We start from the raw sequence: 16,000 nt of genomic DNA, 5'->3' as shown, positions 1-16,000 counted from the left end.
CCCTCCTCCTTCTCCTCCCCCTCCTCCTCCTCCTCCTCCTCCCCCCCTCCCCCTCCCCCTCCTCCTCCTCTCTCTTTTTTGGTGGTGACTATGGCGGGTTTTTAACATATAATTTCAGAATTCAGGTGCCTAGGTACTTCTTAAGGTCACTTTGAATAAGAGTATATGAGATGGGGGAATGTTGGTATAGTTGTCTTTGGAATATATAATTTGTTTTATTTTTCTGTGGACTTTTAAGTGTAATCTTTTGCTAATATGCCTACTTTTAGCAACAAACAACTTTTTAGCAGTATTTTTCTGTGGCCTGGGTGTGTGTATCTGTAGAACAAATTACCAGCAAAAGGATTGCCAGATCAAAGGATTCCATACCTTTAAAATATTAAGAGATGTCAAATTGCCTTCCTAAATGGCTATTTCTTACTCTAACAGAAGTTTATGTTTAGTCTTTTGTAGGTCTCATAAGTGAAAAGTACACTATTTTTAAGGAGTTGCTTATCTTTTCCTTATTACTTAATACTTTTTTGTGTATTAATCCTTTTGTCTGGCATATATATTGGTCATGTCTTTACTTTTTTGTGTTGTGCCTTTGCATCTCTGTGTCTGTGCATATATCTGTATCTTAACTTACAACTCTACCGGCATGTCTATCTATTTGAGGTGCTGCAAGTAGCCAGACTATGTGCCTAAGCTAAGAATACAAATACAAAAATGCATGTCAAATTTTCAGATTTTGACACATTGTTAGATTTTCTTTGATATTTTACCTTTCTTCATTGCTACTCTTAATTTAAATGATCATAAATTACCCGTGAAAAGGTCAGAGAAAAATTTTTTATTGAGGTAAAATTCATATAATCAAATTCACCATTTTAAAGTATAGATAAATTCTTACATTTTATTTTATATCAGAGATTGGATCTATTCATTTAATACATGTTAAAAGCTATAATGTGACTATGGAAATCGTGATTAAAGGAGCAATTTCATAAGAAATAAATATCTTTAATGACTCTTGTAAGTTGGAGTCATGAGTACAGTATTCATTTTATTCTGGAAAACCTTTATAAGGAAGTTTGAAGAAGATGATTATCAGATTAATTAAATTATAAATGTAGGCCAGGGATGGTGGCTCATGCCTATAATTCCCGCACTTTGGGAGGCCAAAGTGGGCAGATGGCTTGAGCCCAGGGGTTTGAGTTGGGTATATGTAAGTTGTTTTGATGAGCATGGAAGAATAACTAACTCTTGCTACATCATGCTTTTCAGCAGAAACTTTATTATAAAAATATTACAGAGAAATCTGTACCTGTCACAGTACACAGTAATCTGTGTACTGTGTCACAGTAATCTGTACACAGAAATCTGTACACAGTAATCTGTGTCAAAGATTGTGGTAAACTAAATGCAACTAAACTTTCTATTAATATGCATAATGGTCATTTGTTACACATTTATTGAAACTTTTGTCTTCAACTGCCAGTATGGGAATAACTAATTAAAACCTTTTTTTGAAAGCTGTCACAACAGTTTTGACTTTATAAAAGCATAACATTACACAGTGGGAATTTCAAATACTGTTGAGACTTATGTTTTACTAAATTGAGTTTTTACTGAGAATCTTAAAGGAAAGCTGAAATCTCCAGAACACTTTTATTTCAGGTTGGAATTAAAACTTTGTTGTAAGCAACAGTCTTATCTGACAATTGTGTGAAAACTTTGGTCTTTATTCAAGCTTTTGGTTACTAATACAGACTCTTGATTTCAGAGTTGTTTACAGCCTTTTCATATGCCATACACATATGTACATTCATATATCTGTACACACACGTATACACACTCTCTTGCCCCAAGAAAAGATAAAATCTTTCATACTTACAATTCATGCTACATTAATGTAAGACTCTTTAATCATATCTAAAATTCAGTTAATGATCAGAAAAAATACATTAAACATTCTAATATTTTATTTAGAAAAATTATATTGAAAGTCTGGTTTTCAACCTGAATATTGTTTGCGTTATGGGCAGTTACTATCAGGATTCTAAATCTGCAGTGTTTGACTTCCAGCATAATCTTTTTATTTCATAATAGAGAACTTTTTAAAATCTAGCCTGTCTAGAATGAGTAGTTCCTCATGAGGCTGAATTTTAAAAACAGAGTTAAAGCAAAGAAGGAAGGCATTCATTTTCATGTTGAAAATATTTCTAAAAGGAACATTTCCTCATATGGTCCAACTATTAAATGCAGGTGAAATAAGCCAAAAAAAGAGAAGCTGATTTTTTTTTTTTTTTTTTGCAATAAAATAACTGAAGAAATGACTCAAGGCACTTTCATGTGTACATACATATTTTTATTATTTTTTTCTTACATCTCTGATATATTTTGATAAGCTGAATACTTTCTCTAATAAAATTATTTTAATGTAGTTTATAAATGATCTGCATTAAGTGCTCTTTTTTTTTATTAAAACTTCATAGTATAATCTACTGAGAATAATTTTGGCTCTAACAGAAACAATTCTGTTCTTGGATCTAGCTTTGTATGTAACACCAAGTACGTAATTTCTCCTCCATATGTACCTCATTTACTGCAATGTTTCTATTACATTTCAGACTTTCATATGGTGGGTAGTATCTGTAGCCTGGAAGAACAGTTAGCAAATACACTAATTGCACTTTTGTGGTATGGTCTATTCTCCAGGCTTACTATTATTGATTTAATTGATGCCTGCTGCTTAATCAGAGGTTTTACCCACATGGAACTATTTGATAAGCTTGGCATAAAATGCAAGATCTGTAAAATGTAAACAATGTTCATAGTATAAGGACCTGTAATCAAGCCAAACCTCTAAGTCATTTGAAAATAGTGCAGCTGCATGAAAAGTAGTTTTCTATTTGATCTTTTGCTATGGACCTGTAAAAGTACTTGTCTTTACTGTGGCATCCATATGCTAATATTTGTTATGATAGTTCACCTCCTTTTTCTCCTTTTGCTCTCCCTTATCCCACTTTCCTACTATTTTGCCTTCCCCTACTCCCTTCATGGTTATCTTATTCTGGTTCCTTATTTCTCTCACTGAATATCTTATGCTTCTTACTATTTTCTGATTTTCTTAATTGTCACTTTCTTTTCTTGGACTAATCTGAGTCAGACCATACTAAGTATACTGAAACAATATTCTGAAAATATATTGAAATATACTGAAAATAATATGGTGAAATAATATACTAGAAATACAGCTGGAAATAATCTTGTAGCTTTTGCATTCTTTGGGCACCACACTTTGGGAAATATGGATTGTATGTCTTTGTAGACAGGTTCTGTTCAGGATATTTCTTAGGTCTTGCAGCCAGTCATTTTCTGTTCTATTTTTGGCAGATGATAGTTCCTTGAGAGAAATTATAAGTTTTAATGTATGTTTACTTCAAGACCTAGAAAGTTGTATATTGTTAACATTTTTTAGACAGTGTTTATACAGCTACTATTGTAGAATCATCTGTTGGAGAAGAGAGAGTAAAATGTAATGAATGCGGCCATTAATACCCCTGTTCATCCCAAATAGTCCTTAGAAAAGATGCTGAATTTGCCGGTGAGTTGTGGAAAAAATGCTGAACTTTAGCACTAAATGAGAGCATATAGTTAAATATCATTTCATTCAGTACAAAGAAAAGAATTAAAACTGATAAATCCTTTTACCTTTTTTTGTTTTCTGGGACGATTTGTCATAGTTTTAGATGTCATTAGGAGTAGAACTTTTAAAGGGATGTGGGTTCCAATTTCTGAAGCAATTTTACAGTAGAAGTTATTAAAATTAAAAAGTAGGATAACAGGTTGATATGTTCTCCCATGTTAAATAGTTGGTGTTTGCCTTCTTCAGCATTGCAGCCATCATATTTCTTTTGGATTTTCTGACACTTTAGAGCTTGAAGTGATACACTTTGTATGTGTGTGTGTGTGTGTGTGTGTGTATTTTATTTATTATTTAGCATGTAAATTTAAATGGCTTTGAGAATTTTTCACTGACTTTGTAATACCCTTCAATATATTTGTAGACGACAATGAAGTATTAAGAACCCGAAGTTGAAAATCATTTAGGAGAAAGATGCAGATTGTGAAGTTAGATAAACATTTAGCTTTAATATTACTTATATATATTTAATATCATAATTTTTAATGTTGGGAGTGGAGTTGTTTGTTTTTTCATTGCTATTTTAATTATGTATTTTAACAGAAAACCACTTAATGGGTATGAACCAAATTAAGAACAGCATCAAAGATTTTTATTTTAAATATATTTTTTTTCATTTTACTTTTTCTCATGTATTGATCTTATTTTAATGTATCTGTATTCCATTCCCTCAAATACTTCTCCTTATGCATAAAGTTATGTACAGATTCACAGTGTATTCATGAATCTCCTTCTTTTGATACAGTTAATCAGGCAGCAAAAGAAGATACCGTGGTTTTGAAGATTGGCTCTGTTGCCATGGCTCCCCAGGCTGACAATCCCCTTGGCAGATCTGTCCTTAGGAAAGATATTTACCAGTAAGTTATATTTTCTTATGTCCAATCTTGCAACAATTTTCATCCTGCAAAGACGTACAGTGATCAATAACTTACTTAGTATGGCCTATGGAAATATTTCTCATTCAATATCTTTTGATATTTAAAACCAGATTTTTCTGATTTTCTTCAGTTGTGGGTTTTTTAATTCATTCAGACAAATCAAGTATTTCTGTGAAGTGTTGATGAATAACAGAATGTAAGTACTAAGTCACCATAAAACTGAAGAAGCATAGTTTGGAAAATTTTAGCAGATGTCAAATTTGACCAAATCTCTAATCACATAAGAATATGAGGCCCTCTGTAGAACCACCACATCCTACTGTAGTCATGTTGTATCAAAGTGAAACATTTTATTAATTTAAGTGTAAGCCATTATTTGAAATGTAGGAATGTGGATGTCATATGGATCAAAGCTGTAAAGAAAAGCAAACTTCTAAAGAGAAATTTCACAGTAAACACTTTCTATGAAAATGCTATGCTCTGGATTTTGTCACTGAGTATTTGCAAACCACACCAAGCATACATGGACAACTAAACTGGTGAACATATGTAATCAACATGATAAAAATAATGTATGATTCATACTGAAGTTGGCACTGCTGTCGGACAGAAAAGTACAGTTGCAAATAATACCAAGTGAGAAAAGTCACAGAAATACAGACGAACAAGTGTCTTATTCTTCTTGCTGCTCTGTTTTTCAGATGTTGTAGTCTTACTCTTTTAAAAAATAAATTCCAACTGCTCTCCAGTAAATGTTACTGCTAGGAAAAGATTCTAATTTTGGTGATACATTTACCGTCTAGAGGGTGATAGCTATTTTTACTTTAAACAGATCTAGGAACCTTATTTCTCAGATTTATTTGGTATTTGAGTTACATTCTTTTCCTTTGTCTTATGTATGTATGATCTCTTTCTTGTATTATTTTTTTAGGAATCTAATAGAATTCAGCCCTTAAGTAAGTTTTTGTGTTGCTAGCTTATGAATAACCTTAGGATTTCAGAGCTGAAAGAGGCTTTAGGAATTGTCTAACTCAACTTCCTTATTTTACAGATTAGGAAACTGAATAGCCAGAAGAATACTATAGTTGTCCTTGGTGAAACTAATAGAGCCAAGATTACAATTCATATCTTCTGACTCCCGTAGGATCTAGGGACATGATTATAATACAAAATAAATTCTAGATGAGAATATTTTAATTTTCTAACATTTGAATATTCTTCCAGGTGTCTTTATCTTTCCTACTTCAGAAGTAAGTGATCCTAAAATAGAGACCTACTTTACTTTTGGTGGAAGAAACATTTTATATTAAGAGATCTTATCACCATCCGTAAAGTGAACCACTGAGATAATTCCTTTCCTCTGTACCGTTTCCATATTCTGACTTTTGCTTGAGTTGTATTTTCACTTGCTGGGAACAGTTGTGTGAAATTCTTTTTTTTAGGGTTTCCTTCTGTTTCTCTTGCAACTTCTTTTCAGTTGTTTTTACTGGTCTTCCTCTTAATCTCTTTGATATTAGTATTTCTTAGGGTCTTCCTTTTATTCCTTTTTGCCCAACTCTTCTTGGGTGAGGCTATCTGGTCTTTTCGCTCAGGACAACTTGAATTCCAAGCATGTAGAGTAACATTGGGGTGGCCCTGTAGATGAAGGTTAGCAATATGTGTTAGAGTATCAAACATAAAATTCTAGATGCTGGGCTGGGCATGGTGGCTCATGCCTGTAATCCCAGCGCTTTGGGAGGCCGAGGCAGGCAGATCATGAGGTCAGGATATCGAGACCTTCCTGGCCATGGTGAAACCCTGTCTCTACTAAAATACAAAAAATTAGCTGGGTGTGATGGCGTGCACCTGTAGTCCCAGCTACTCAGGAGGATGAGGCAAGGGGAATTGCTTGAATCCGGTAGATGGAGGTTGCAGTGAGCCAAGATCATGCCACTGCACTCTAGCCTGGCGAAAGAGCAAGATTCCATCTCAATCAATCAATCAATCAATCAATCAATAAATTCTAGATGCTGGATGACAAACTCCACCTAATAATTTTTCCTTGAAAGCTCACATTGAAAAGTCACTCCTAAATAAACAAACTAACAAAAAGTATTCATATAAGAGCTTATAAAAATTGTTTCAAGATCTCAGTGAAATGCTGTATCATCAATATCAAAGGAGTAACAGCGGAATTAGAAACCACTTTTGACTGAAATATTCAGAGTGGGAGTGGTTCAGTTAGAATACAAATATATCCACAAAGCAAAAGACCCTGCATACTAAAGCTTATTTTATTATTCCCATGATTTCATTAACCATAAAATCTCAGTGAACTAGATGCAGAAGTCCACCTATTACATAATTCTATTTCTATGAAATGTCCAGAACAGACAAACTCAGAGAGACAGAAAGTATATTAGTAGTTGCCAGGGCTTGAGGGGAAGTGATGCTAACTAGGATGGAGATGATTTTGGGGTGATGGAAATGTTCTTGAATTAGATAGTAGTGATGATTGCATAACTGTGTGAATACACTGAGAAATACTGAGTTGTGTATAGTAGTCCCCCTTATCCAAGATTTTATTTTTTGTGGTTTCAGGTTAACTATGGTCCAAAAATAGGTGAGTACAGTACAATAAAATATTTTGAGAAAGAGATCACATTCGTATAACTTATTACTATATATTATTATTATCCATTTTATTATTAGTTATATTGTTAATCTCTTTACTGTGCTTAATTTAGAAATTTAAATTTGTACAGTGTGCTGTTATCTCCAGTTCCAGGCATGCACTGGGAGTCTGCAGTGTGTCCCCTGCTGCGAAGTAGGATAAATCCTACTACTGTATTTCAAAAGGACGAATTTTATAGAATGTGATTTTATGTCTCAATTTTTAAAATCTCAGTGAAAGAGAATGTTAGGCAAGCCTGAATTATTTTACTAGTTAGGTGATAATTTGACTTTTTTCCTGCTAAATGGATTAGCATTCTTAATCTCCAAAACTTTTTTTTTTTTTGGGGGGCTAGGAAGGCTTCAGTTTGTGTGACAGTTTGTGTTATTTCATTCTTTTTGAATCTCTGTGAATTTTGTTTTTTTATTCTCTAGTAAAAGGTAACTTGCCTCATTTTGTGATCCACAATACAGTGTTCCCAAAAATGTTTTCCAAGAGATAGAAGCCTCATGTAATATTAAAAGTTGCTCAAATAAGTTTGACAAATGCTTGGTAGTCCAAAATTAAAATACTGTTTCAGCTTGGTGTCTCAGAGCTCTTAAAAGACTATGTGCACCGTGAATTCCTAAAAGGAAACAAGCCAAGGATGTCCACTTTTAACACTCCTATTCTGCATTTTATTAGAGGATATTGCCAGAGTAATTAAGAAAATGAGATAAAAGTCTTCTGGATTGTAAAGAAGAAATAAATCTATGTCTTTTTATAAATGACATGATCTTATAAATAGAAAGTCCTAAGGAATCTACTGAAAAACTGTTGGGCAAGCAAGCAAGGTTAACCAAGTTGCAGGCTACAACAAGATCAATGTATAAAAATGCATGAAATATATAAAATAAAATATGTAAAAATTTATAAAAATCAATTAGCAATGAACAATCAAAAATGAAATTAAAATCACAGTTCCAGTTATAATACCATTAAAAAGAATACAACACTTATGAATAAATTTGTCAAAAAGGTGCAAAATTTTACACTCTGAAAACTACAAAACTTAGTTGAAAGAAATTTTAAATGACTTAATTACATGAAATACATACCGTGTTTGTATTTCAGAAGACTTAGTTTTGTTAGATAGCAGTACTCCCCAAATTGGCCTACAGATTCCACACAATTCCCATCAGAAGTTCAGCTCTCTTTGTGGGAATTTGCAATCTGATTCTAAAATATGTTTGAAATTCTGAGGGACCCATAATAGCCAAATTAATCTTGAAAAAGAGGTATGAAGTTGGAGAACTCACAGTACTTATTTCAAAACTTAAGCAATGGGAATCAAAACAGTGACACACTACAGAAGGATATAGATCAGTGAAAAGAATTGAGCATTCAGAAGTAAACTGTCACATTTATTATCAATTTTTTAAATAATGATGTCAAGGTAAATCAATGGTGAAGAATAACCTTTTCAACAAATGATACTTAGACTACTGGATATCCACATGAACTTCAACCCCTACCTCACATCACACACAAAAATTAACTCAAAATGGATCAGACTGTAATGTGGTGCTGAAATCTTGAAACTTAGAGAACAATTAGGAGTAAATCTTTGTGACCCTGAATTATGTAATGGTTATCTTGACTATGACATCAAAAGCACAAGGGTTAAAAGAAACACTAGATAAATTGGACTTTGTCAAAATTTTAAACTTTTGTATTACAATGGACTCTGTCAAGAAAATGAAATCATAAGAATGGGATAAAATATTTACAAATAAATCACATATCTGATAAGGGACCTGTGTCCAGAATATGTAAAGAACTCTTACAACTCAAAAATAACATGAAAACCTATTTTAAAATAGGCAAAGGATTTGAGTAGATATATATCCAAGATATAAAAATGACCAATAAACACATGTAAAGATGTTCAACACTATTAGTCATTAGGGAACTGGAAGTTAAAACCACACCTGTTAGGATGACGATAATAGAAAAGATATCAAATGTGGAGATATTGGAATTATAGAGGATATATGGAAAACCCAAAGTGTTTTTCCCACTCTCACACGTTCAATAGAGCACCCAATCTAATGCTTCTGACACTGGATGTGTGAGGGTTGTTTCCCTACGTACAAAGTGGACATTTAGTAGGGTTTTCCATAATTTAGTTCACCGTAATCCAACTTTGACACTGCCTACTGCAGATAGTGTCCGATCCCCTAGATTAAGGGCTCAGTCTCACAACACTACCCTCTTCCCACTTCATAGTTCACTTGCAAGCCCCAGGTTGTGTCTGTGCTTCTGATTGACTGGCAATACGCCAGGGTTTCTAAGACTCCCTCCTCAGGTCTGATTAATTTGCTAGAGTAACCCTCAGAACTCAGGGAAACCGTTTGCTTACCTTTGTCCACTTATTATAAAGGATATTACAAAAGATACAGATGAACAGCCAAATGGAGGAGATATACAGAGCCCTCCAGGTACCTCCATGTGTTCAGCAATTCAGAAGCTCATCCAAACGCTATCCTTTTGGGGTTTTATGAAGGCTTCTTTATTTAGACGTGATTGATTACATCATTGGCCATTGGTGATCAACTCAACCTTCAGCTCCTTTCCCCTCCCTGGAGTTTGGGAGGTGGGGCTGAAAGTTCCACCTCTGCAATCATGCTTACAGCTTTCTCTTGAACAGCTCTCATTCTGAAGCTATCTACAGACCCCCAGCCAGTTCCACCTCTCCAATCATGCTTGCAGCTTTCTGTTGAATAGCTGTCATTCTGAGGCTATCTGCGGGCCCCCAGTCAGTCAGTCATCTCATCAGCAAGCAAAAGACACTCTTAATCACTCGAGATTCCATGGGTTTCAGGAGCTATATGATGGGAAACTGGGAGAAAGACTAAATCTATATTTCACAATATCACATGAACCTTCATATGTTTCTGGTGAAAATGTGAAATGATACAGCTGCCATAGAAAATGGTTTGGAAGTTTCTCATAATGTTAAACACAGTTACCATATAATGCAGCAATTCCACTCCTAGGTGTATACCTAAGAAAATTGGAAACATATGTCCACACAGAAGCATGCACACAGATGTTTATAGCAGCACTGTTCATAATAGCCAAAAAGTAGAAACAATGCAAAGGTCCAACGCCTGATGAATGGATAAACAAAACATGGCATATCCATGCAATAGTATGCTATTCTTTCATAGAAAGCAGTGAAGTCATGATACATGCTATAACTGAATCAACCTTGGAATCATGCACAGTGAAAGAAGCCAGACTCAAAAGACCATATATTATGATTCCATTTCTATGAAATGTCCAGAAAGGACAAATCTGGAGACAGAAAATAGAATAGTGCTTGCTAGAAGCTGGAAGGGAGAGGAGAATGACAACTAATGGGTATGTGATTTCTTTTGGGGGTTAAGAAAATGTTCTGAATTAGAAAGTGGTGATGTAAAGTGAGATGTACAGTAAGTGATGTACAGTGAGCACAATGATAATATATTTTAGGAACCACTGAATTGTACATGTCAGAGGGATAAATTTATAACAAATCAGTTATATCTCGACAAACCTGGGCTGGGCGCAGTGACTCAAGCCTGTAATCCCAGCGCCTTGAGAGTTCAAAGTGGCTGGATCACTTGAGGTCAGGAGTTAAAGACCAGCATGGGTTGGGCATGGTGGCTTACGCCTGTAATCTCAGCATTTTGGGAGGCTGAGGCAGGTGAATCACAAGGTCAGGAGTTCAAGACCATCCTGGCCAACATAGTGAAACCCCATCTCTACTAAAAAATACAAAAATTAGCCAGGCACAGTAGTAGGTGCCTATAATCTCAGCTACTCAGGAGGCTGAGGCAGGAGAATTGCTTGAACCTGGGAGGCAGAGGTTGCAGTGAGCTGAGATCCTGTCACTGTGCTATAGTCTGGGCAACAGAGTGAGACTGTCTCAGGGGGAAAAAAAAAAAAAACACCATTATGGCCATGGCCAACATGGCGAAAACCCTTCTCTACTAAAAATATAAAACTTAGCTGGGCTTGGTGGCATATGCCTGTAATCCCAGCTACTTGGGAGGCTGAGGCACTAGAATCACTTGAACCCCAGAGGCGAAGGTTGCTATGAGCCAATATTGCATCACTGCATCCAGCCTGGGCAGCAGAGCGAGACTCCATCTTAAAAAAAAAGAAACAGTGAATTTGATTTTAGGAAAATATCAGGGATTGATGTCACAAAGCGGTCCAAGTGAATTAAATTCCAGAGAGGGAAATGCCCTTCCTAGGTAAGGTTGGGTCCTCTTTTCTACTCTACAAGTATTTTCCTTATCTGGATATAAGGAGAAGAATTTTGTTGTGGGAAAAAGAAACCAGGGGACATTTCTCAGTCATAGGGTTAGAGTGACAAATTGGAATCTAGAGTAGCCCCAAACACAGCCCTCCACAGTACTTTTTTTAGAAGGGAATGCTAGCAAGAAGAAAATTCACTTTTCAAAATTTGCCTTTTTTTTTTTTTTTTAACTTTTATTTTAGTTTCAGGGGTATATATGCAGGTTTGTTAAATAGGTAAGTTCCATATCACAGGATATTGATGTACATATTATTTCTTCACCTAGGTAATAAGCATAGTACTCAATAGGTAGTTTTTCAGTCTTCATCCTCCATCCTCAAGTAGGCCCTGCTGTCTGTTGTTTCTTTATTTGTGTCCATGTGGACTCAGTGTTTGGTTCCCACTTATACATGAGAACATGTGATGTTTGGTTTTCTGTTCCTGCGTTAGTGTGCTTAGGATAATAGCCTATAGCTTTATCCATGTTGCTGGAAAGTACATTATCTTGTTCTTTTTATGGCTACGTAGTATTCTATGTTGTGTATGTACCACATTTTCTTTACCAGTCTACTTTTTCTTTTTGTTTTTTATTTTTATTTAAGTTCTGGCATACACGTGCACAATGTACAGGTTTGTTGCTTAGTATACATGTGGCCATGGTGGTTTGCTGCACCTGTCAATCCATCATCTAGGTTTTAATACCCACATGCTTTAGGTATTTGTCCTAATGCTCTCCCTCCCCTTGTGTACCATCCCCTGACAGACCTCATTGTGTGATGTTCCCCTCCCTGTGTTCATGTGTTCTCATTGTTCAACTCCCACTATGAATGAGAACATACCGTGTTTGGTTTTCTGTTCATGTGTTAGTTTGCTGAAAATGATGGTTTCCAGCTTCATCCATCTCCCAGCAAAGGACATGAATTCATTCTTTTTATGGCTGCACAGTATTCCATGGTGTATATGTGCCACGTTTTCTTTATTCAGTATATCATTGATGGTCATTTGGGTTGGTTCCAAGTCTTTGCTATTGTAAATAGTGCTACAGTAAACATACTTGTGCATGTATCTTCATGGTGGAATGATTTCTAATCCTTTGGGTATATATCCAGTAATGGGATTTCTGAGTCAAATGGTATTTCTGGATTTAGATACTTGAGGAATCACCACTCTGTCTTCCATAATGGTTGAACTAATTTATGCTCCCACCAACAATGTAAAAGTGTTCCTGTTTCTCCACAGCTTCACCAGCATCTGTTGTTTCCTTTTTTTTTTTTTTTTGGACAGAGTCTTGCTCTATTGTCCAGGCTGGAGTATAGTGGTACAGTCTTGGCTCACTGCAACCTCCGCATCCTAGGTTCAAGAGATTGTCCTGCCTGAGCCTCCCATGTAGCTGGAATTACAGATGCAGGCTACCAGGCCCAGCTGATTTTTGTATTTTTAAGTAGAGAAGGGGTTTCACCATGTTGGCCAGGCTGGTCTTGAAATCCTGACCTCAGGTGATCTGCCCACCTCGACCTCCCAAAGTGCTGGGATTATAGGCTTCAGCCACTGTGCCTGGACTGTTTCCTTAATGATCACCATTCTAACTGGTGTGAGATGGTATCTCATTGTGGTTTTGATTTGTATTTCTCTAATGACCAGCGATTATGAGCTTTTTTTTCCATATTTTTTTTGGCCACATAAATGTCTTCTTTTGAGAAATATCTTTTCATGCCCTTCCCACTTTTTGATGGGATTGTTTTTTTTCTTGTAAATTTGTTTAAGTTCTTTGTACATTCTGGATATTAGGCCTTTGTCAAATGGGTAGATTGCAAAATTTTTCTCCCATTCTGTAGGCTGCCTGTTTACTTTGATGATAGTTTCTTTTGCTGCGCAGAAGCTCTTCAGTTTGGTTAAATTCCATTTGTCAATTTTGGCTTTTGTTGCAGTTGCCTTTGATGTTTTACTCATGAAGTCTTTGTCCATGCTTATTTCCTGAATGGTATTGCCTAGGTTTTCTTCTAGGGATTTTGTGGTTTTGGGTTTTACATTTAACTCTTTAATCTATTTTGAGTTAATTTTTGTATAAGGTGTAAGGAAGGGGTCCAGTTTCTGTTTTCTGCATATGGCTAGCCAGTTTTCCCACCACCATTTATCCTTTCCCCATTGCTTGTTTTTGTCAGGTTTGTCAAAGATCAAATGGCTGTAGATGTGTGGTATTATTTCTGAAGACTCTGTTCTGTTCCATTGGTCTGTACATGTGTTTTGCTACTGTTACCATGCTGCTTTGGTTACTGTCCCTTGTAGTATAGTTAGAAGTCAGATAGCATGATGCCTTCAGGCTTATTCTTTTTGCTTAGGATTATCTTGGCTATACAGGTTCTTTTTTGGTTCCATATGAAATTTAAAGCAGTTTTTTCCAATTCTGTGAAGAAAGTCAATGGTAGCTTAATGGGGATAGCACTGAATCTATAAATTACTTTGGGCAATATGGCCATTTTCATGATATTGATTCTTCCTATCCATGAGCATGGAATGTTTTTCCTTTTTTTGTGTGTCCTCTCATTTCCTTGGGAATTTAGGTTGATTCCATATCTGTGCAATTGTGAATAGTGCTGCACTGAAGATACATGTGCATTTGTCTTTATGATACAACAATTTATATTTTTGGGGGTATATACCCATTAATGCAGTTCCCAAGCCCCAGGCCATGGACTAGTATCAGTGTGTGGCCTGTTAGGAACCATGCCCCAAGTATGTATCGTCATTGACCCTCCCTTAATCCTTTACCTGCTTTTACTTTGATCTCTGTTTCCTTTAAACTCAATCTGAGATTCTCCTGTTTGGTGATGTGTTCAGCCATATCCCTGATTTATACCATAGGCCTGAAGCACAGTCTGACCTGAAGTGGTTCTTTATCTTATTTAACCTCTTCTCTTGAGAAATTGTTCAGGTCCTTGTCTCAAACCAAAAGAGAAGCAGGAAACAGTTAAGTAAGATGTTATAAAGGCAGATTTTAAAAAATTACCTGTGCTGAAAATGTTTCTTTCATAGGCTGATTAGAGATTATAAACAAACAAGATGTAAATATTTAAATATGTTTATAACTTAAGCATATTGATAATAATTTGGCTGGTCCAAGTGAAGTGATGTTTGCAACTAATTGATCATGACCAGTTACAGGTTTCTTTGTTTCTTCTCCACTCCCACTGCTTCACTTCACTAGCCTCTTTGAAAATAAAAGTTAAGAAACTTGGTTGCACTTCGCTTATATAAATGACATATATTTCTTAGAAGCTTTATGTTATACAGTATGCTGGTGTATTACCTATACCTTATTAACTATAGCGTTTATTGTTGTTTCTATTAAATAATGAAAACAGGTCTCAGAACCTTGTGCCATTTTATTCTGTAATTGCTATAGAAGGATTACACTGGATTTATATTGTTTATATTTCCTATGTCTTTTCTGAAAATCTCATCTTCTCTGATTCTGAATACTGTCTGCAAGTAGTTCGACTTGATTTTCATGGTTTTTAATGATTTTCTAAAAATAACTTCTGAGAAATAGAATAACCTTATCAGTTATTAATACAATAGGGATCTTTGAGACATTTATGCCATTCCTTTGCATGCATTCATTTATTACTTGAATTCATTTATTTATTAAATATACATTGATTAATATTTATAGCTATTCAACAGACATTTATTGAGTGCTTATGATGGCTAGACACCAATGATAGATATATATTTTTGACTAGAGCCTATGGTACTGTATGACTTCACAGAAATCAAGACCTCAATCACATTATCTTATAATTACATTGTCATTTGATTGTAGTTCTGATAGATACCATATCATAGTAATTGCATGTTTTGTCTACGGCACCTCCCAAAATGCCTAGATTGATGAAATAAGTGAAATTAGGAAGTTTCAAACTTGCAGCCTAAACTTTTTTCATGGTCTCATTTAGTTTCGAACTTGCACCATAAACTTTTTTCATGGTCTCATTTTTATCACTAAGTGGCCTTACAGCATTCTGTTCGATCTTCTCAAAATTACTATAAGAAGAAAGAATGATCCCAGAAGTTTCATCCAGATTTGCAGTTTTCACACAAAGGAATAAAGAAGAGTGTTCATAAATTTCATTCAAGTTTTTTCTTTTTAGATGTAGTAAAGAGAATAGGAATATCAGCATTAATTATTCATGAGTATATTTAAGTAAATACATTACTTTTTCAGTACATTTTAATGGCCCTTTTTTCAAAATCTATATCCTGTTTTAAAAAATATTGATTATTTAAAATTTAGCTTATGATTTAGTCTTATCAAAATAAGAAAAGGTTAAAATAACATTTTAAAAATTTATAAATAAATTTGCAGAATGATACCTTTTTGAAAGTATGTGTACCTTTATTTCAATCAAAACTATGTACACATACTTATATAAGGCATTTTTTTTTTTTTTTTT

At 34.9% G+C, this 16,000-nt stretch overlaps 1 protein-coding gene and 1 long non-coding RNA gene across 2 annotated transcripts in view; both read left to right on the top strand.

The window, feature by feature from the left end:
• The window catches only part of VPS13B (vacuolar protein sorting 13 homolog B), an 823,218-nt gene that overhangs the window by 479,935 nt on the left and 327,283 nt on the right, over positions 1–16,000 (top strand). Inside the window, exon 30 of the mRNA XM_032247702.1 lies at positions 4,434–4,545. Within this exon, the coding sequence (XP_032103593.1) occupies positions 4,434–4,545 (112 nt within the window). The remainder of the gene's footprint in view (positions 1–4,433; positions 4,546–16,000) is intronic.
• LOC116528403 lies at positions 33–2,308 on the top strand. Its single transcript, XR_004259016.1, has 2 exons — positions 33–1,992; positions 2,028–2,308. It is a non-coding gene; the product is annotated as an uncharacterized LOC116528403 (long non-coding RNA).

The sequence above is a fragment of the Sapajus apella genome, unplaced genomic scaffold (genome assembly GCF_009761245.1).
Source record: "Sapajus apella isolate SASKATOON/1434 unplaced genomic scaffold, GSC_monkey_1.0 scaffold3, whole genome shotgun sequence".
In the NCBI taxonomy this organism is placed as follows: domain Eukaryota; kingdom Metazoa; phylum Chordata; class Mammalia; order Primates; family Cebidae; genus Sapajus; species Sapajus apella.
The sequence above is the reverse complement of the archived record's forward strand: the minus strand, read 5'-3'. Positions and strand labels throughout refer to the sequence as shown.